The 21722-nt window shown below is 50.5% G+C and overlaps 1 protein-coding gene across 1 annotated transcript in view; it reads right to left on the bottom strand.

Moving 5' to 3' along the window:
- The window catches only part of FBXL7 (F-box and leucine rich repeat protein 7), a 177838-nt gene extending 158838 nt beyond the window's left edge, over positions 1-19000 (bottom strand). The window contains exon 1 of the mRNA XM_066579197.1: positions 18745-19000. Coding sequence (XP_066435294.1) covers positions 18745-18778 — 34 coding nt within the window. The 5' untranslated portion in view covers positions 18779-19000. The remainder of the gene's footprint in view (positions 1-18744) is intronic.
- Positions 19001-21722: the final 2722 nt, after the last annotated feature.

The raw sequence follows: 21722 nt of genomic DNA, 5'->3' as shown, positions 1-21722 counted from the left end.
AATTAATTAAGAGGTTGGGTAATGCCAGATATATTACCATGCTTAACCTTACTAAAGAGTACTGGCAAATACCTCTGACTGACAAGGCCAAAGAGAAAACGGCCTTCTCAACCCCAGAGGGCTTGTTTCAGTACAAAGACATGCCGTTTGGTTTACATGGCGCGCCTGCTACCTTTCAAAGGTTAATGGATCGGATTTTGAGGTCTCACCGTAACTATTCTGCCGTGTACCTGGACGATGTCGTAGTCTATACTACCGATTGGGAGAGTAACCTCGGGAAGGTACAGGCGGTCATGGATGCCAAAAAAGGGGCAGGTTTAACCTAAAAACCAGGAAAATGTGCACTAGCCCAGGAGGAAGCCAAGTACCTTGGCTATGTTATTGGCCATGGCGTCATTAAACCCCAGGTCAACAAGGTAGAGGCCATACAGGCATGGCCTAGACATTTAACAAAAAACAGGTCAGAGCCTTTTTAGGAATGACCGGGTACTACCGTAGGTTCGTGCCTAATTTTGCCTCCATTGCAGCACCACTTACAGACTTGACGAAAGGAGGCAAGTTGGTAATGGTGGCATGGACAGCCGAGGCCGAGCAGGCCTTTCAAAATTTAAAGTTGGCCCTTTGCCAACAGCCAGTATTGATAATGGCCGACTTCTCGAAAGAGTTTATTGTGCAGACGGATGCTTCTAATGTAGGGTTGGGTGCAGTGTTGTCACAGTCCATAAATGGGGAAGAACATCCAGTACTGTACTGTACATCCACACCACTTAGATCAATACTGACTGCAGCGTCTATGAAGTACAGACAAATAGAGGAAGTTCTCTTCGTTTTACCCCCTAGCACTGGGGCTAAAAAGTACAGTTCGCACTGCCAATTAAAAACAAGCCCTCCCACCGCCCAATCAGAGGAAGTATAAAAAAAGTTATGGATTTCAGAATTTGGCTGCGGAATACAACTTTTTTTTTTTTTAAAGACTTTTAAGTTTTTTAAAAATAAAAAAATTTAACACTACCGGAAGGCCGGCTGCACACGACCGGGTCGGATTCCGGATGTGAGAGCCCACAGAGAAATTCGACCCTGTGCCCGGCTGGTGACCCCGCATACCTGTCTTTTCTAGAATTCTTCTGTTCTGCAGATGGTTCGGCTGGCAACCCATCAGACGTACACAGTACAGAATTCCCCACGCCATCACTAGGCGATGTCACATGCCTCACGACCTTTCCATAATGTTAATTGCAGAAGAGCCGCGGGTCGGACAGCTTCCATTGAAGCCGTCCATGCAGGCACCTCACAAAAGTAAAGCATGCTGCCATTTTTCTTCCGCAAGTGTGTGTGTGTGTGGTGGAGGGAGGGGGGGGGGGGGGGGGGACGAGAAAAAAGAAAAACGCAATTGATTTCCGCTCATGTGCAGAAAAAAGTGCTTTTCCATAGCATATTATGGGCGGTATTCGCTGTAGAATCCGGAGGCGGATACCCGCTCCGGATTCCACAATGCAAATACGCCCCTGTGCAGGCGGACCTATTGTACAGATCCACAGAATAAAGGGAGGCGCACCCAATAATGGTGCAGTTACACTTTTCTTTTTTATTTCACCCTACATAGAAAATATTTTGATACATTAAATGGTACCATTACGACATACTACTCATTCCACAACAAACTGGCCCTCCTGCAGCCATGTTAATGGAAAAATAAAAAAGTTTAGCTTTTGGAAGTTGGGGACAAAACATAAATAAAAGCAAAACAAAAAAAAAAATTGAAGGATTTCAGGTCTGAAAAGGGTTAAATAGCCATCCCAAAAAAAGATCTAGCTATTTGCTATCCCTGTAATAACCTATATAATAAAGTTAATGTGTTTATAAGCTACATCCTCCTCCTGCCACTTCATAAAATTCACACATCAAAGAACAAGTTCGCACTCCTTCAGGCGTCTGCTGCAAGGAAGTTTTCATTTTACCCATGAAAATCAGATCCAACTGTAGGATTCATCCGTGTTCTGTGCGATCCAACTGATCAGCAGCTACTCCAGACAGGACGACTGTTGTCAAATCAGTTATTCTTTCTCCACTTAGATAAACCTACTTTGCATCTAAATCACAAAGAGCCACCGACTCCGTTGCACTGGTAATTGGCGCATTCGCACCACTCTGAGGACGATTGTAAGGTCGTGTTCACACAGGGAGCAGACTGCGGAAAGCTATAAAAGATCAATCTAAAACAAAAGGAGGAAGGGACCACCTCCCCCTGACTAGGACAAGAACGGCCCTGCATAAAAGTGAGGTTATCGCCTCGATAACGGCGGCCCCACGTCTTGTGCCTCAGCCACTGACTCTAGCTTGTAAAAGAAAGAAAACACTAATGAACATACAAAAGCACCACTAAGCTTTACAGCACAACTCTAACACCATGAACATGTCCTCTCTCAACAAAGGCCTCATGCCCACGGCTGGGTCTGATTCCAACTGTGAAATCTCGCAGAGACCCATATTTACCTCTCGGGATCCGCCGCGAGTGTCTCGGCCGGTGAGCATGTACAGTGCAGGGCATGACGTGCCGGTGATGCCGCGGGACGGACGACTTCCATTGACTGCAATGGAAGCCGCCTGTGCGATCTTGCACACAAAATAGAGCATGCTGAGATTTTTCCCCGCGAGTGGGGGGGGGGGGGGGGAATAAAAAAATAAAAATCGCCGTTGATTTCCATTTGTGGGCGTGGAAGAATTTTTTAAACATGGCATGTCTATGGACGGACATTGCTGCGGAATTCATGGCAGGTGTCCGATATCAATGAATGGCCGAGCACTGCCTGTGATTGGCTGAGCGCTGTGACCAATCACAGGCAGCGCTCAGTTTTCATTCATTGAATGGCCGAGCGCTGCCTACGATTTTAAATCCCCACCTAATGAAAGAACTTCAAAAGCAGTGCAGGGAGCAGACCCGGCTACACGCGGCTAAGCCCCGGCACCGGCGGAGAGGTGAATATATATATTTTTTTTTTTACACATGCTATGGATGATTTTCAGGGAAGGGCTTATATTTAAAGCCCTTCCCCAAACATCAATGCGAGATTGCCTTTCTTCTGCATACCCCGGTCGGAGCATTCAGCTGGATACCAGCTGAGCGCTCTGAGAAGACAACAGCTGTATGCAGAAGATAGTGCTCCCGTTTGTCTTCTGCATACATAAGTCTTCATTTACACACTTATGCAAAGTGAACATTCAACACTGACACTCAAACTGCCATTTGAGCAAAGTTTGAGCGATCATCTTGCCGTCTGATGCACACAATGATTATCGCTCAAAAGACATATTTTGAGCAATAATCGTTGTCTCTAAATGGGGTATTAGAATTGTTAATGTGAAGAAGTTAGAGGCTAGACTCTATCTCTAATGTCCATGTAAGAAGGACCTACCCGGGACAAAGGGAATCATACTTCAAAGCCATGCGGTCATACTGCATTTTGAGGATACCCCAGGAACGTTTTGTTATGATCAGGAGAATCAGCTACTTCAAATGTCTTAAAGGAGTTCTGTCATTAGAAAAAAAAAAATCAATACTTACCTATTCCTTCCCCGGCAGTCTTCTTACCGCATCTTCTCCTCACCGATCTCATCCTGGCTCCTGCAGTCCCCCAGATCCTCTTCTTCCTGTTATGCAACATCCATATGTCGGGCTACTGCCGAGGCTGCGCATGCACGCTGTCTAGGCAATAGCCTGCTAGGCAGAAAACGCTAGTGACCGAGGAGACTGCCGTAAAATATACGTTTTGTCACCAGAAGAAGAGGATCCGGCCGGCTTGTAGTGAGGTGACCCAGGGGACTGGAGAAACTAGGAGAAGATCGGTGAGGAGAAGATGTGGTAAGAAGACTGACGGGGAAGGAATAGGCAAGTATAGATTTTTTTTTCTAATGACTGAACCCCTCTAAGCGCCAGGACTGGGACCCCCAGGACTCCACATTGGCTCATGTTCTGAATATTTTACGCTTATGTTTAGTCAGTATGGACTGGGGAAACCATTTTCTGGGATGTAACAGTCAATCTTTCACTGGGAGTTTCCTAGGGAGAGTCAGGACCTAAATAAGAATTCTGTACTGAACTGACACTATGCTATCTTGCAGGTAATTCGCCCTTCTCTTCTCACATGACCAAAAGGGGTTACCAGGGTGTGGCTCCACCCAAGAACAAATCTCAAATGTCTAGATTTCTTCAGATCTCTGCCAGCCTGAGTAGTGAAAGATCTGCTGCTCTTTATGTTATCCAGTTTTAGTTCATACTGTATTGTCTTGTTACTATATGTCCTTTTATTTTGTCTTTTTTTGTACCCACTACACCTTGCATGATGCTCTATGAGACCCTACAGCCTTTGATACAGTGCTTAACCCTTTGACTGTGGGAGCAAAGTGAGTATTTGTGTGCAGCGATACAGTACCAGAACCAAAGCATTGGACCTGCCTAAAATAGACTTGTGGTTGCATCGAGTATTTTGGTGGTAGGACTGTGACTTGTGCTCCATCTTGCGATGAGAGGAAATAGATTAATTCACTATTAGTGTAGTATGTCTCCGCTGGAAGTATGGGTGGGTGAGGCTCAGCTACAGGTAACGCCCAAAGCTGCCAAAAGCTCCAGATTGGCTCACACACACACACCTTTACAGATTTCCGAGGTCCGAACTGATGAGCAATCAGCCTCAAGGCTACAGCTACAGCCACACAAGCTCCAAGCTGACGACCATTCAACTCCGAGGCTACAGCCACAACCACCTCCGAGCTCCCGACCGGCTAGCATACGTTTTTCATCGCTGCTGAAACTAGCTCGTTGGCACTCAGGAGGTGGGCGCTCAGGAGCTCGGAGGTGAGTGTGGTGGCCGCAAGGGCGCTCGAGTCGGAGGTTGGTGTGGTTGTAGCCTTGGGGGTGATTGCTCGGCAGCTCAGCTCGGACCTCGGGAATCTGTGATGGTGTGTGCGCGGGAGCTAATCGGGAGCTTTTGACAGCTTTGGGCGTTACCCGTAACTGAACCCGGCCAACTCATACTTCCGGTGGAGACATACTACAGTGAGATTGGGAGCGCAATATCATTATTTTAGGTAAATAACCTAATTTGCACTTTTGCTAGTTACCACATAAGCATAAATTTGTTAAAAGGTGCATTCACATATAGCACCAAATCCGCTATGCGTGAAGGAGCCCTTAGTCTGTACCGTTCAGCTGAAGTTCAGTTGTTATGGTCTAGATCTGAGCATTGATCAAACACAATAGAGCGGAACTTACTAGAACATTCTGTGACCCAGCAACCTGTGCAGGCAATAACAGGAGGGGCATGCGCCAGCACAGTACTATCAGGCAGGGGACATTACCATCACAAAGACCTTCAGTCCACCATGATTTCCTGCTGATAGGCCCGATGCACAGGATGGAGATTTAGTACATGCTAGTAAATGGTTAATAAAGAATGCTCACAACAGTCACTGGAATGAATCCCTTCTGCCCTCCTTTGACCTCTTTTATCTCTTACACTAACATATGCCCAGCAGGGGTTTTCCTCAGTCATTTGTTTATTTACCTACAAGTACTAAAAGACTTATGGCACCCCATGGGCGCCTGCTGGACACAGAGTGCAGGAGAGGGAAGCAGGGCTCTAGTGTGTTGGGTGGGTGGATGCCGCAAAGTAGGGAGCAAGAGGCAATGAACTCAGCATAGTCCCACTCAATGTCTCTACACTGTATGGGCGTGAACGGTGGGGATAGTAGACATATCCAACACACAGCAGGTTTGTAGATGAAGGAGGAATGCTTTTTTTGTGTCTTACAGTTGCAGCGTAGCAGCAGGACCAGTCACAAATGGCAACAAGAGTATAAACTGCTCTTGCCATTTGCAAATTCTTAGGCGCATTGGCAACCGTTCTGATCACCATCTGGAGCAGATCTACATTTTTCTCTATTAAAAACAACGTACAATCCACGCTCTGATCCCCGTTCCAGATAAATTACAGTTTACTAATATATATATATATATATATATATATATATATATATATATATATATATATCCCATCTTCGGGATTTTTGTACCTACTAAAAGTGAGCTCATTTAAAAAAACTTCTGTTTTGTATCAGTAAAATATGTTCTGTAGGTTATATAAATTGTACCTCCAATTATAAAAACGTGCTTAATAAAGCAGATACACTATGTAAGCCAGCCACCATCAATACCAATCCATGACACATCTCTGTTCCAAGCACTTCAACAAAGCTACTTCCCATCATGCACCCTGCTTCCTACCTCTGCGCTCCAATTCTTCCACATTGTTCACTCCCACAGAAAATATTACAATTCAGGCCAATACACGTCTATAGGCTGCAGATGCAATGCAGTCCACAGGCAACAGATTTCGTATGGGTGGCGTTGTCATACGCATCCCCGCTATGCGGTCACGGGCAGAGCAGTTGCTGCCATGTGCGATCTCTGCCGGCCCGAACCCTTTTACCGACACGGCTGCGAACTGGAGCGCTCAGACGTATCTAAGGATGCAACTAATTGTGGGATACATCGTCCCCAATAACAGCAATGTGACCGCAGCCGACTTCAGAATAAATTCCCCCAAAGTCTTTCCTAACAGAGCCAACAAAGTGGCAAAAATGCCAGCTGCTTAGTAGTCGGAGCATGTATCTAGGGCGAGGAGTGCGAGGATGGGGAATCCCTAATGAACGCCTCCTCGGCGGGGAGGTTCACACAAAGCAGCAGGTTTCCTTTCATGGGCCGCATACCGAGCTCTGATGCCGGACACAGAAATACTCCTGGACGGGTGAAACGTTCATCATACTGGCCCAGGCGCTGGCACACTGTAACCAATGCACTACTGTTTTAGGGAGCGTTCACACATGGCAGATTTCCATGCCTTTCACACCAAAATCTGCAACTTTTGATGTGGATTTTGACGCTGACCCGCAGCAGATTTCGCCCTTTGCATTGAAGGCTGCAGATCTGCGCCAAAATCCACACCAACTTCTACAGATTCTGCAGCAAATCCACTGGGTGAGAAAGCGCCCAAAAACTACCAACAGCCACTGGCATTAATATAACCATACACAGGAGGGTGCGGGAGAAAGGCGGCAGAAATGATGCATACAACACTGCAAAAGGCAAATCAGCATTGTAATTTAACCCTTTTCTGACTGCATAAAGTAAATATACGTCATGTAGTCACAAATGGGTGTGTGGAGCCGAACCCACTCCATATCCGGCGGGGGTCAGCTATTTTCAACAGCTGCTGGCAATGGCCGTGATCGGAGTGAGCTCTGATCATGGTCGTTAATTACTTCAATGCCACATCCGCAGGCTTAACAGGCAACATAAAATATACTACATACTGCATTACAGAAGTATTGCAGTGTATGTTACAAGCAATCAAACAATGACATATTCAACACTGGGACAACATGGCTAATGTCAGCCTTCTCATACAAAGAATTTGCTGGCTACAACGTATAGAGTGTTTAGCGCCCCCTCCATGCGACAATACGGTAGCTTAGTTGGGAAGCACTGATCACGGTAAACGGTATTTATGTAGACATTTGTCCTAGCAGTCCTCTTACTATTATATTTTGTGTTACAGGGGTATTTGGAGGGGCACAGATGCTGACAAGTACAGTTATAGCCGGGCATGCAGAATGCATTAGACTCTAAACATGTTACACAACAAAGCTGTAGGTCAAAAGGGGGTGTCATCTCTCCTTAGGGAGAGCACCGAAAAATGTGTGGAGACACCTAGGGGGTGAGGGGGGTCGAGGGATGGCATCGTCTATCCCCAAGGAGAGCACCCAGAAGGGCTGTGAGAAGACCCCTGAGAAACCTACTGCACACTGATGAGGGGCAAACACCCCTGATTGAATTGATCACTGAGGCAGCGCACCCATCCCGTAAAATGTGACCCTGCTGCTAAAGAGAAGCCAGGTCCTGAGTCTGAGAGGAACAGGCTACTTACACCATGAAATGTCCATCCATAGAGCCCTAGATAACTAAATACAGAAAACTGGGTGCAGAACCACTGAGCACATTGACCAGAACACAAATAGAATCGACATCAGTTTAAATACCCTTGTGGAGATGTGGATTGGCTGATTGGGCAAATAGACAACCCAGCCAGCCTATCAGCTGTGGAACCAAAGTGAGTCGTTATCCTCTTGGTGTCAAGCGCTAAATGGCCGATTGAATGCGCCGCATAGTGCATCTTGTGATCCGGAGCCAACATTGCGATGTCACCCTGGACCAGCGCTTTGAACCAGGAAACCGGAGAGCAAAATAAAGTCCAGACCTGGTAAAGAGTAGGACCTACAGTATGCGCTAGCAGACGAGAGGTTCACTTACTGCTGTCCTCTACAATAGAGCGGGCCGGGGACACTTAAAGCTCTGCCATCACGGTGTCCATCCATCTTGGAGGTTTCTATTGCATCTTCTAGACATGATCATAGGCGCAGGCATCTCCTGCCTCTAATACTGCATGTTCTACAATTCGTCTGTCTGCCAAATGGGAATTACATATTTCTTTGGATCCAAACCACATGTTATCTTGTTGTATTTCCTGCTAATTACTCTCAGGGTTTCATTACTGTGTCCATACGCATTTATCTCATGTGCTACACAGCCCTGTATGCCGTAACCAGATGACCGTCCCTGTTTAACAAAGTATCTCTCCAGTTCCAGGCGGTCACCGGCCAGTCCGAGCTGCAAGGAATCCGACCTTGAGTACCAAGATATAAAGTCAAAGTCTTTCTAGACAACCTGGTGTTGAATGTCCTATATAAAGCCCCGAGGAGAGAGAGTCATCGGTTCTGTACCCTCAGATTTTCATCACCACTATTTGCCCAGGGGGAAAACCCACACAGAAACTGGACATACCCAATTAAAGTTTATTGTGAAAATAGCCAAATATGACTGAATGGAGCGGCTGACAAGAGTGGCCGGCAACCGCTGTGGCAGGCCGAGCCCTCTCCGGTATGCAGCCAGGATGGGAAGTGGTGACACTACCGTCTGCCGAGTGCTCTACAAGAGGCCCCTTCCCGGTGATGTGAGAGATTATGCAGGGCTATGACCACTGTCCCCCAGTATGAGAGGGTCACGAAAATTTCGATGACACAGGCACCTGTTATATATAGCAAGCAGCACCAAATTAGAGCCACTGGAAGCAGACAGACAGATGTAGCAGATCTGATTGTGTGGGTAGGACAATGGATAGGCCCACTGGTGTCATGGCAATGGCCAATGAAGAGGGGCAGAGTAGCCCTATCCTGGGGAGCAGCCACAGACCAACGGTGCAAGATGAGAGACTGATCAGACTCCTGAAGTGAAGTGCCCCACAATGCGTGGGAGGAGAGGGAGACTTACTGCCCACATTGCCAGGCATCATGATGGCCTTGCCAAAGATCAGCACACGAATTCTCAAAAGCTGGAGAAACAGAGACAGCGCTGCTACAACCCCAGATACTGTATGAGATGAAACCCTGGCCAGGGTGGGGTAAATGGACTCACAGGACTGGAATGAGACGCTAGCGTAACGGGCTAAATAATGGTACCATGCTTTAATGAGCTAGAATGAACGGCATTGCAAGGGTTAAGGTTAAGTGGGGAAATGTTATATGCAGTGTGATGTGTAATGAACCTAATAATACCGATGAGGTGTAACGGCGCAGTTAGGCACATGGCATAGAGCGTACATTGACTGTCAAATAAAAATCAGGCCCCGAGAAGAAGTTGTTGTTTTGTTGCAAAACCCGTCCTGCGGCTCCATCGCAGATCTGTAAACAATGTGAGTTGTGGTGATTAGATGAACGGTCACCAGAGGCCCTAAAAGTGGTGTATGTGTGTCCCACCCCCCTTCACCTGTCCTATAAGAGGCTCTCAGAAGCTCCTTGTGTGTAGTGGCCTCTTCTTCCGCTTGTGTAGCGCTTGTTGACCACTAGACGCCTCTACGACGCAGAGAAGAGATTTCACCCAGTTACCAGAGTCTGAGAGGGGCTTATTTTGGGATGTGAGAAGTTGGATGGTCGTATTGATGAATTGTCCCCCACCGGCCGTTCTGTCCAGACTGTTAGGGCGTGTTGGAACCAGTGGATATGTGACGGCACACAAGGTGACCGGGCTCAGGACACCCTACAGACCACCAGTAGAGAGGAGCGTCTGACCAGACTGTTAGGAGGTGTTGGGACTAGTGGGTGTGAGGGCACACAAGGTGACCGGGCTCAGGACCCCGACAGATCACCAGTAGAGAGGAGCGTCTGATTGTCCAACAAGCACGAGCAGCTCGAAATGTTTCATTGTCCGGCATCCAGAGATAGGGGGCACCATCGTTACACCCGTGTCTGTCGAAATCATTCCTAAGAGCATGGCTTAAAAACATTTGGTCTTACGGTACCCATTGCAAGTACGGCCTCTGAAACTCACCGTCTCCTCCGTTTACAATGGTGTTGTGAACGATGAAACTGGACGCTACGAAGTGGAACCGGGTTGCCTTCAGTGATGAATTCAGGTTTAGTTTGAGCACTGATGACAGCCGTGTTCGTGTCTGGAGACCTAGGGGTAAGCACCTCAATCCTGCCTGCTGTGGAGCGGCACACTGCCCCCTGCTGGTGTGATGGTCTGGGGGGGGGGGGGGTCATCACATAGGATAGTCAGTCCCCCCTAGTAGTGGTACGAGGGACAAAGACAGCTCAGCGATATGTTCAGGACATCCTGCAGCCACATGTGTTACTCTCATGGCGGCTTCCAAGAGGCAGCAGAATAATACTCGGCCGCACACACAAGGGGGTCACAGGAGCCCCCACAACATTGTCACACTTCTGTGGCTGCCCGGTCACCAGATCTATTACCAATAGAACATGTATGGGACCATCTGGGACACCAACTTCGACGGTCTATGAGTTTACACGATCTAGAGGACCAGTTACAGCAAGAGTGTAGCGATATGCCTCAATGTCCACCCGTATCATACCTTGTATCCAAGCTAGAGGCAGTATAACAGGGTACTAGAGCCTCCATGCCCCTCGTATCACATCTTGTATCCAAGCTAGAGGCGGTACAACAGGGTACTAGAGACTCCATGCCCCTCGTATCACATCTTGTATCCAAGCTAGAGGCAGAACAACAAGGTGCTAGAGCCTCCATGCTCCCCGTATCACATCTTGTATCCAAGCTAGAGGCGGTACAACAGGGTACTAGAGCCTCCATGCCTGCCTGTATCACATCTTGTATCCAAGCTAGAGGCGGTACAACAGGGTACTAGAGACTCCATGCCCCTCGTATCACATCTTGTATCCAAGCTAGAGGCAGAACAACAAGGTGCTAGAGCCTCCATGCTGCCCGTATCACATCTTGCATCTAAGCTAGAGGCGGTACAACAGGGTACTAGAGCCTCCATGCCTGCCTGTATCACATCTTGTATCCAAGCTAGAGGCGGTACAACAGGGTACTAGAGCCTCCATGCCTGCCCATATCACATCTTGTATCCAAGCTAGACGTGGTACAACAAGCTACTAGAGCCTCCATGCCCCTTGTATCACATCTCGTATCTAAGCTAGAGGTGATACAACAGGGTACTAGAGCCTACATGCCCCTTGTATCACATCTTGTATCTAAGCTAAAGGTGGTACAACAGGGTACTAGAGCCTCTATGATCCCTTTGCTCTGATATTGTAATCACTTACTTATATCAACATTAAAATCATAAAAGAGAAAGTTTCATTCCATTCCGATAACTTTTAGTGGGTCGGGGGGGGGGGGGGGGATGTTACTGCCAACCTCTAGAGGGGGAAAACCGTTTCTGGCAATGAGTGTATATAGAATCGAGTAATGTAAGGCAGTAGAGAAACGGCTAGTTGATGATGATGTGACGACCTGCGGACTCTAGTATCCTCTACAACATTCCGGAAGTGAGGGCGCCGCTCCTATGTGGCATTTGAGGTCAGAGAGATGATGATGTGTTTAGCGGTTCTGCCATATTAATAAGAAGTGACAAAAGATGCTTATACTTATGTGAAGAAGTGATGAGAATGCAGCGTGTCTTACTGCTGCCAGAAGGAACTAATGAGGAACCGATGTAAATGTCCGCAAGAGATGTCACGTGATGAAAATATTTATTTACTAGCGCTATAAGTGAGAGTTTATGCCACCTGCCTACCATCGAACATCAATGACACAAAGCCTCCGAGGGAGAGAAATGAGTTAGCGGTGACGTCACATGTGAATCGGCTCGTCTAAAACAACCCCAAGTACATCATTGAATCCGCTCTGCCACTAGCCCCTGTGTATTATATATACTGCACAAGTCATCCACGCACCGCAGTAACATCCCTGCAGTGTAGTGCACTTCACAAATGCAGGAAGCGCCTGAGGCTCAACAATACTATAGAAATCCTTAATTAAATCAAAAGTGCAAATACGTAAATTGACATTTTCTCCCAGTAAGCGCCAATACCTTTATCGGTTTGGTGGGACGACGCTCCGACACGTTATAGATTAAGTAAAGGCCAAACTAAACTTCGATGAACACTCAGAGCCGATGTATTTAGAGAGGGGAACGCAGAATACAAGTCAGACATCGACTCTCCGCAGATCTTACAAATCACTTCTCCGAAAAAGTGAAATGTGCATTTGATCCCCCAAAAGAAAAAAAAACGGTGGGCCTGAAGCGAGCGGAGACGACATTGGTAGCGCTCAGAGCAGCTGGAAAACATTACTTCCACCCGCTCTCTCCGGGGGTTTTGTCTATCGCTGCCTGGAAGGAATGCAGGCAGGATCTGTGCATTATATTTAGGAATTGTGGGATATAGAATCACCTCAGAAACTCTTTCTGGCCCGCTGTGCTTCTATTCTCTTACTAGACCAGTGAATGCCGCGCTCCAACCATGGTGGATGACACTACTATAGAGGACCATGGAGATACGAGGCAGGGCAGATATGGAGCACATCCCGGCTCTCTGTGCCGGAAGTCAGGACTATCCTCTTTCACAGACTCTGCCTTTACCGCGGCCCGCTTCCACCCCTAAGCGCGGCCCGCTTCCACCCCTAAGCGCGGCCCGCTTCCTCCCCTTACCGCGGCCCGCTTCCTCCCCTTACCGCGGCCCGCTTCCTCCCCTTACCGCGGCCCGCTTCCTCCCCATACCGCGGCCCGCTTCCTCCCCTTACCGCGGCCCGCTTCCTCCCCTTACCGCGGCCCGCTTCCTCCCCTTACCGCGGCCCGCTTCCTCCCCTTACCGCGGCCCGCTTCCTCCCCTTACCGCGGCCCGCTTCCTCCCCTTACCGCGGCCCGCTTCCTCCCCTTACCGCGGCCCGCTTCCTCCCCTTACCGCGGCCCGCTTTCACCCCTTACCGCGGCCCGCTTCCACCCCTTACCGCGGCCCGCTTCCACCCCTTACCGCGGCCCGCTTCCACCCCTTACCGCGGCCCGCTTCCACCCCTTACCGCGGCCCGCTTCCTCCCCTTACCGCGGCCCGCTTCCTCCCCTTACCGCGGCCCGCTTCCTCCCCTTACCGCGGCCCGCTTCCTCCCCTTACCGCGGCCCGCTTCCTCCCCTTACCGCGGCCCGCTTCCTCCCCTTACCGCGGCCCGCTTCTTCCCCTTACCGCGGCCCGCTTCTTCCCCTTACCGCGGCCCGCTTCTTCCCCTTACCGCAGCCATGCTCACCCTTCCCAAAGAGGTGTTTTTTGCTTCCTTCCAATATCCAAATGTTACTCCTGTGTGAATTGGAAGCCTGTAATGCTTTATTCATGGTACTGGGCTCCCTATATGGAGAAGAGGGGCCTTATGGGCCCCCTAAGGCTCCTGGGCCCAGGTGCAACCGCATCCCCTATATTTATGCCCCTATGTCAAAGATAATTACAGAAATCTGTACGATGATCTTATGAGAAATAGTATTACAAGTTGTGGGTATCAGATTTGCTTTAGATGGAATTAGGATCACTGCCATCATGATTTCCAATCTTAGGCCGGCCCCACATGGTTGAATTTGCGCACAAAGAATAGAACCCATAATATCAATAGGTTTGTCCACATTTTCGTATATTGCGCGCGCATGGTTGCGCCAAATAAAGGAAAGAGCATGCTCTATTTATCTGCATATACGTGCACTAAAGGTCCCCACAGAGGTCAATGTGGGGGGGGGGGGACAAATGTGCAAGGAAGACACAAGGACGTGCGTGAAATACCGCGTAATACTGCTGGGAAAAGACCACATCTGGAACTCATTAAGGCTAATTAGCCATTTCAATCGGTGCGTCTGTTTGACGAGCGCAAATGAACAGATCTTGTGGGCACAAAAAGTACTGTAAAGTGTGCCGATGCGTGCGCAAAAAAGCATTGTTCATTCCGCAGAAACACTGCGCTCGTGCATTTGTGTGAAGCCGGCCTTAAACGGTCTTTTTAGAATCTGCAATTGATGACAAAATCATAGGATTGGCCATCAATGTATGATTGGTGGGGGTCCGAGCCCCGGGACCACCACAATTAACAGGAAGGAGCCACAGCATCTTCATTCTGTACCCAGACAAGTGCGGCTGTGCCCAATCTGAGGCCTGTCCATTCATGTGAACGAGGCGGTGCCGGAGTACCAGATACTGAGGTCACTCCATAAACAATGACTGGACCGCAGACGATCAGTTAGGGTTTGGGGGTACAGACCCCACTAATAATACACTGATGGCCGCGGCCCGCCTCTAGGATTGAAAATGTAGAATCCTAAAAACCCCTTCCACTGAATCCTTATGAATTCCACCAACTTGGGTCCCCGCACACCCAGAGAGTGGAGGTAGAGACATTAACCCCTTCCCAACCTCCACCATATATGTATGGTGTGTATGGTGGACGTTGGAAGGGAGTGTAATGAACTGAACCCACTCCATATATGGAGGTACTGACTGCGTTATACAGCCGCCACGGCCAGAACTGGATAGAACTCCGATCTTGGCCATTTAACTCCTTAGATGCCACGGTCAGTAGCAACCGCAGAATTTAAGAGCTTTGAGGGAGGAACTCCACATTGTGATTGCCTGAGACCTAACAATGGCCTCCAGGTCTACCATGCACCAAGACCAATCTGTCCCGCAGCGAACAAGCCCGCATATGGTTAGGTCAACGGCAATATTAAAAAAGTTGTGGTTCTTGGAATGCAGGGATGAAAAAAACCTGGAAGACTAGTTGAGTCAGGAAGAAATTAAAGGGGTTGTCCCATTTGGACAAGCGTTACCAGCGTTACCTGTCACGGCACCTGGAACCATCAAGGCAAACTACCAGCATCCTTGTTTTCTCCGCAGTATATTACAAGAGGTGCCCACTGATATCAATGTATAAAGCAGCTTGGTTCTGGCTATTCGACAAAGGGGCATACCAACAGAGATTGCCCAAGGCAGACATATGGAGATATATGAAGCAATGAGACTAAACACCATAAACACATGTGAAACTAGAGAGGAAAGGACATCTCCATCCTTGTTTAAGACCACAGTTGTTACAAAGAAGGCCATGAAGACTGAACTCAGGCCGTTAATGTATCATCAGGACCATAGAGGTCACCTCCCGAAGTAGAAGCCAAGTCAACTACAAGACTGGTGGAGGCTGAAGGGCAGCAGCAATGGCTCCAGTAACTGCCCAAGTGAGGAGAATAGGGATAGGTGATGAAAGTCAGATAACTGGGGGTCTCACCGCTGAGACCCACACTGATCCCGAGGATGGGGAACCCACTTTTCTCATCACTGTGAGGATGGTTCTCTGACCCAAAGTGATGTCCCATTAAATCAAGCATTGGCCACACATGCATGATCTCTGCTTTAATCATTTCAATGGGGCTGACGGAAAGAGTCGAGCGCTTGTACTTCGGCATCTCCGGCAGTCCCATTAAACATGATTGGCGTGTGCAGCTATCCCCATTTTCAGAATCGGTGGGGGTCTCAGGAGTGAGAGACCCACTAGTCAGACTTTTATCACTTGTCCTATGGATAGGTGATTGAATGGCTGTGAGAGGTAAGCCTGGCCTCGTAACCCTGCTAGTCTGCCCCCCCCAGATGTAGCAAAAGTTAAGTTGACTCGTAACACATTAAGATAACTTTCTGTGCTGCAATTTATTTGCCCTTTCAACCGTTTTTGAATGGCTGTTGTTGTTTTAAGATAACAATGGCTTTTCAATGGCTTAAAGGGTTGTCTGGTTGCCATTAAGTCCACGTCCATCAAATTCTAAACTTGGCAATATGAAATTGGAAGAAAATATTCTCCTGGCATGAATCCAACTCTTATTCATCCATCAGACTGCTGCATGGGAAGGCGGCCAGCGGCGGCGTGCTTCGCACAACTTCAGACAACACGTTCCATTGCTTCATGATCTCAAGTCATACTTGTTATGAAAACCTATTCCTCAGCCCCAGCGGTCCAGCACTGCAGCCTCACCGTCCTCCCGGGGAACGGACACCACCTGACTGCTGTATCGGAGGCCGCAGCGGTCACCTGGCACCACCCCTAACATGCTGGTTCACGCCGGGAGGACGTCTTCTTCCATATCTTATATTGCCTAGTCTAGAACTTGATGGACTTGGATTAATGGTTTGAGCCGGTCTGGACCACCCAGAGCAGAGACATGAATGTCATAGCATACAATGACCTCCCTGAGGAGGGTGGAGATCCTCTGTAGTCACCGACCGTTTCCAGTATTGGTATAACAATATCCTTGTGCTAAAAGTAAGTTCCATAATAACAGTTTTGCCTTCCGGTGTGGAAGACCAGCAGAGTCCCAGCACCATTATTGTAACTACTGGAAGCCGTGCCAGTCCCGACTGCCATCTAGTAGGACATGCCAATGTCATAGCCTTAGACAACAGCAGCTGCAGTCCTCAATGGAAGCCTTCCTGTAGCCTTGGTTGTGGCAGGAGATATTTAACAAGCCCAAATGAATGTAACACTCAAGTATCCATATTCTTTGGCCAAGTAATGCTGGCGTGCCTACGGCAGGGAGCTGGGTGAGCCGAGGGCAGGGCGCTGTCAGACAAACACATGGAGGGTTATGGCCAACATACTGGAGATTACTGCCTACTTTGTAGCTTTTTGCCCGGACTCCTACAGTCGTACATTTACATTGGTCACAGAAATAATCAGATTCCACAGCTACGCCCCCTGGTGGTCTCTAGTTCCGATGAGGACCGTTGCTGTGTCTAGTGCTTAGTTGTGTATCACAGTAGAGTACACATTAGTGATTCTGTAGCTGCATACAATAACATGTAACACGCTTCCAGGAACAGACACTATGTAGATGACGAGCACCAACAGCCGAGACCGAGGACCGAGCAAGAGCTGAGACCGAGGACCGAGCAAGAGCCGAGACCGAGGACCGAGCCGAGACCGAGGACCGAGCAAGAGCCGAGACCGAGCAAGAGCCGAGACCGAGCAAGAGCCGAGACCGAGCAAGAGCCGAGACCGAGCAACAGCCGAGACCGAGCAACAGCCGAGACCGAGCAACAGCCGAGACCGAGGACCGAGCAACAGCCGAGACCGAGCAAGAGCCGAGACCGAGCAACAGCCGAGACCGAGGACCGAGCAACAGCCGAGACCGAGGACCGAGCAACAGCCGAGACCGAGCAACAGCCGAGACCGAGCAACAGCCGAGACCGAGGACCGAGCAACAGCCGAGACCGAGCAACAGCCGAGACCGAGGACCGAGCAACAGCCGAGACCGAGGACTGATTAATAAATATACAGGCACTATCCAATAATAGTGTGAAGCCAAAACTAATCAACCCAACTCCTTGTCCCTTCATCACCCCAGATCCCTTGTCCTTCTGTCACCCCACTGATCACTTGTCCTTCTGTCCACCCAGATCCATGCCCCTCCTTCACTCCTGATCCCTTGTTCCTCCATCACTCCAGATCCCTTGTCCTTCTGTCACCCTACTGATCACTTGCCCCTCCATCACTCCAGATCCCTTGTCCTTCCGTCACCCCACTGATCACTTGTCCTTCTGTCCCCCCAGATCCATGCCCCTCCATCACTCCTGATGCCTTGTCCCTCTGTCACCCCACTGATCACTTGTCCTTCTGTCACTCCAGATCCATGTCCATCCACCACTCCAGTTTACGTATCGTTCCATCACTCCAGATCCCTTGTCCTTCAGTCCCCCGACAGATCCCTTGTCCCTCCGCCACCCCACAGATCCCTTGTCCTTCCGTCCCCCCCACAGATCCCTTGTCCTTCCGTCCCCCCCACAGATCCCTTGTCCTTCCGTCCCCCCCACAGATCCCTTGTCCTTCCGTCCCCCCCACAGATCCCTTGTCCTTCCGCCACCCCACATACCCTGCCCCCCATGAGCCCCTGTCGCCACTATCTTGCCCTGACTTGTAGCCCCCCTGTTCCTCTCAGACACTTCGGATGTAGTAGAACAATAGGTGATACACTTGGTTGGTCTTCTGATTTGGGGGCTCCATTGTCCGGTGAAGTACAAGGGGGGAGTCCTTGCCCCCCTCAGCGCCCCCTAGAGGTGTCTGACCACAGATATGGAGGGAGATAAGCTGGGGGGGCAGCTATACAGCAGGGACGCTTGTATGTCCAGCAGTCCCAAGCAGAGACCTCCAGGGACCCAGCCCCGACCTGTCAGCAGCCACCCTGACAGGGTGACAGCCGCTTCCTGTCCCCCGGCCGCTGACAGCCCCTCTAACAATAGGCTGAACTTTCCCCCCACTGCCAGAACAATAGTGCAGCGCCCCCTGCGGTCACTCACCCTCGCTGCCGTACTTGCCATTGTTCGCTCCCATCCTGCAGGCTTCATGCTCTCATCCCGTCCGCTATGTCCATCGGCAGAGCACGCAGCGCCCCGGGCAGTCCTGGCACAAAGGTGCGAACCCGCTGCACAAGCGCCTACTAATCCACAGCCAGGACAGCCTGCTCCCGCCTCCGCCCGGCCGCCGCCGACTTGTTGCTCGTCCCCGCGGCTCCCAGCAGTGCAGCCCGTCGGTCCCAGCAGCCATCCCCCGTGCAGAAATGTGGGAGGACCGGCGGCTGCCGCCCCCTCCGCCCCTCCCAGCCGCCGCACGTCAGCCGGCAGATTACCTCACCCGGGGACGGAGAGGGTCCCGAGCCGGAGGGGAGATGGGTGACCCGAGGACGGAGGGGCTCCGCGGCTGCAGGGGAGATGTGTGACCCGGGGGACGGAGAGGGTCCCGGGCCGGAGGGGAGATGTGTGACCCGGGGACAGAGAGGGTCTGGGGCTAGAGGGAAAATTGGTAACCCGGGGGACGGAGAGGGTCCGGGGCTGGTGGGGAGATGTGTGACCCGAGGACGGAGGGGAGATGTGTGACCCGAGGACAGAGAGGGTCTGGGGCCGGAGGGGAGATGTGTGACCCTGGGAGGAAGAGGGTCCAGGGCTAGGGGGGAGATGTGCAACCTGGAGGGGAGATGTGCAACCCGGAGGGGAGATGTGCAACCCGGGGGACGGAAAGGGTCCTGGGCCGGAGGGGAGATGTGCAACCCGGGGGACGGAGAGGGTCCTGGGCCGGAGGGAAGATGTGTGACCCGGGGGACGGAGAGGAGCTGGAGGGGAGATGTGTGACCCGAGGACGGAGGGGGTCTGGGGCTGCAGTGGAGATGTTTAACCTGGAGGGGAGATGTGTGACCCGGGGACAGAGAGGGTTCGGGGCTGGAGGGGAGATGTGACCTGGGGCTGGAGGGGAGATGTGTGACCCGGGGACGGAGAGGGTCCGGGGCTGGAGGGGAGATGTGTAACCCGGGGGACGGAGAGGGTCCGGGGCTGGAGGGGAGATGTGTGACCAGGGACAGAGAGGGTTCGGGGCTGGAGGGGAGATGTGACCTGGGGCTGGAGGGGAGATGTGTGACCCGGGGACGGAGAGGGTCTGGAGCTGGTGGGGAGATGTGTGACCCGGGGACGGAGATGGTCCGAGGCTAGAGGGGAGATGTGTGACCCTAGGATGGAGAGGGTCCCAGGCCGGCAGGGAGATGTGTAACCCGGGTGCGGAGAGAGTCCCAGACCGGCGGGGTGCCCCTCACTGACAGGGAGATGTGTGACCCAGGGACGGAGAGGGTCCCAGGTTGGTTGGGTTCCCTCACTGACAGGGAGTGCAGCTCACCCCGGCTAGATGTGTGACCTGGGGAACACCGTCATAGACCGGTTATTACAGGAGACCCCCGGTGTGACCCCCAAAACTCCCGGTGTGACCTCTTGTCTGTGACCCCCGGTGTGAGACCCTCAGTGACTTTGTTAATGACTCTGTTTCATTTAGCAAAGCCGTCCGGCACAAGACATTTTTGTTGTCTGTAGCGACCAATCACAGCGCAGCGTTCATTGCTCAAGCTTTTGTGTTAAAGTGAAAGCTGCACTGTGATTGGTTGCTACGGGCAACAAGGAGGTCTTACTGTTAGACAAGTTTGATAAATGCGGCCCAAAAACGTTTTATTGTGCCATAGTTGTCTGTAGGGGGGATACATGAGACAAAATGGCTGCCAGCGAAGACCGGAAAGCGTTTTGTGCCCTTGATTGTCACGTCTACTGGTCTGTTATTAGTGCGGGCACACAATCCGTAAGCAGGCCTGCAGGTTTAGGAGAAAGGTTTCATCTGTAAGCGACATCATCCATCCGTCACCAGTAAGCGTGGAAACAGCAGAGCGTCCGTGGAAGTCTCACACGAGGCCCTCAGAAGTCCACCGTCAGAGCGAGCGGAGAACTGAACTTCACGCTGCCGACTTGTGGAACATTCTGCGCAAATGTCTGCGATGTGATCCCTACTAAATACTATTGTTACCGGCTCTAAAACCGCACAACAACACGCGGCAACGGTCTTCTGCAAGAGGATGCAAAGTAATGGCAAGCGACGGAGTCATGGAGTCGCCAGTGTTTAGTGATGAACCGCCATCCGGGCAACAAACATAATGACAGAATCTGGGCAGGAAAACCCATCACATGGAGAGTACAGGGGGAGGACAAAAATATGGAAACACCGTACAAAATGCATGGGATTTTAATCATTAGCACTGAGCTGCCCTTTTGCCCCCTGCCTGGCTTAGAGCTCTCCCGCCAAATTTGTGTTTACTTCACCTCTTGCCCTGCTCTGGGTGGTTTGGGAGCCAGCTGGTAACAGCAGCCGAGTGGCTCAAACCCCTGACCAATGGAGCCTTGTTGTTCTCTACTGCCCGGCGGCATCTGTGTCATATTATCTCCAGTTAAATTACATGGGATTATAAATCAGATTTCAATAAGATATGTAGGGATCGATTCTAAGGTATACAATTCGTACAGTGTTTCCATATTTCTGTCCACACCCTGCATGTGCGATTTCCCCTCGGTGGATGTGCGGCTTCTCCCCGCTGTCTCTAACACTATGTCCTCTCTTTACCTGAAACTAAACTTCTCCAATACTGACCTCCTGGTATTTCCACCCTCCACTAACCGACCTCCTCCTGACATCTCCATCTCAGTGTGTGGCACCATAACTCCCAGCACGCCCGCTGCCTTGGGGTCATATTCAACTCCATTCTCTCCTTCACCCCCTACATCCAATCTCTGGCCGGAACATGTCAGCTGCACCCGAAGAACATCACAAGAATCCACCCTTTTCTTACCGTGGCCACGCTAAAAACACTGTTGCCCTCATCCACTCCCGGCTCGGTTATTGCAACTCGTTGCTGATCGGCCTCCCCTGCACCAGACTCTACCCTCTCCAGTCCATCCTGAATGCGGCAGCCAGG

The sequence above is a fragment of the Eleutherodactylus coqui genome, chromosome 9, assembly GCF_035609145.1.
Source record: "Eleutherodactylus coqui strain aEleCoq1 chromosome 9, aEleCoq1.hap1, whole genome shotgun sequence".
NCBI classification, from domain to species: Eukaryota; Metazoa; Chordata; class Amphibia; order Anura; family Eleutherodactylidae; genus Eleutherodactylus; species Eleutherodactylus coqui.
This window is presented reverse-complemented; position numbering and strand designations above follow the sequence as displayed.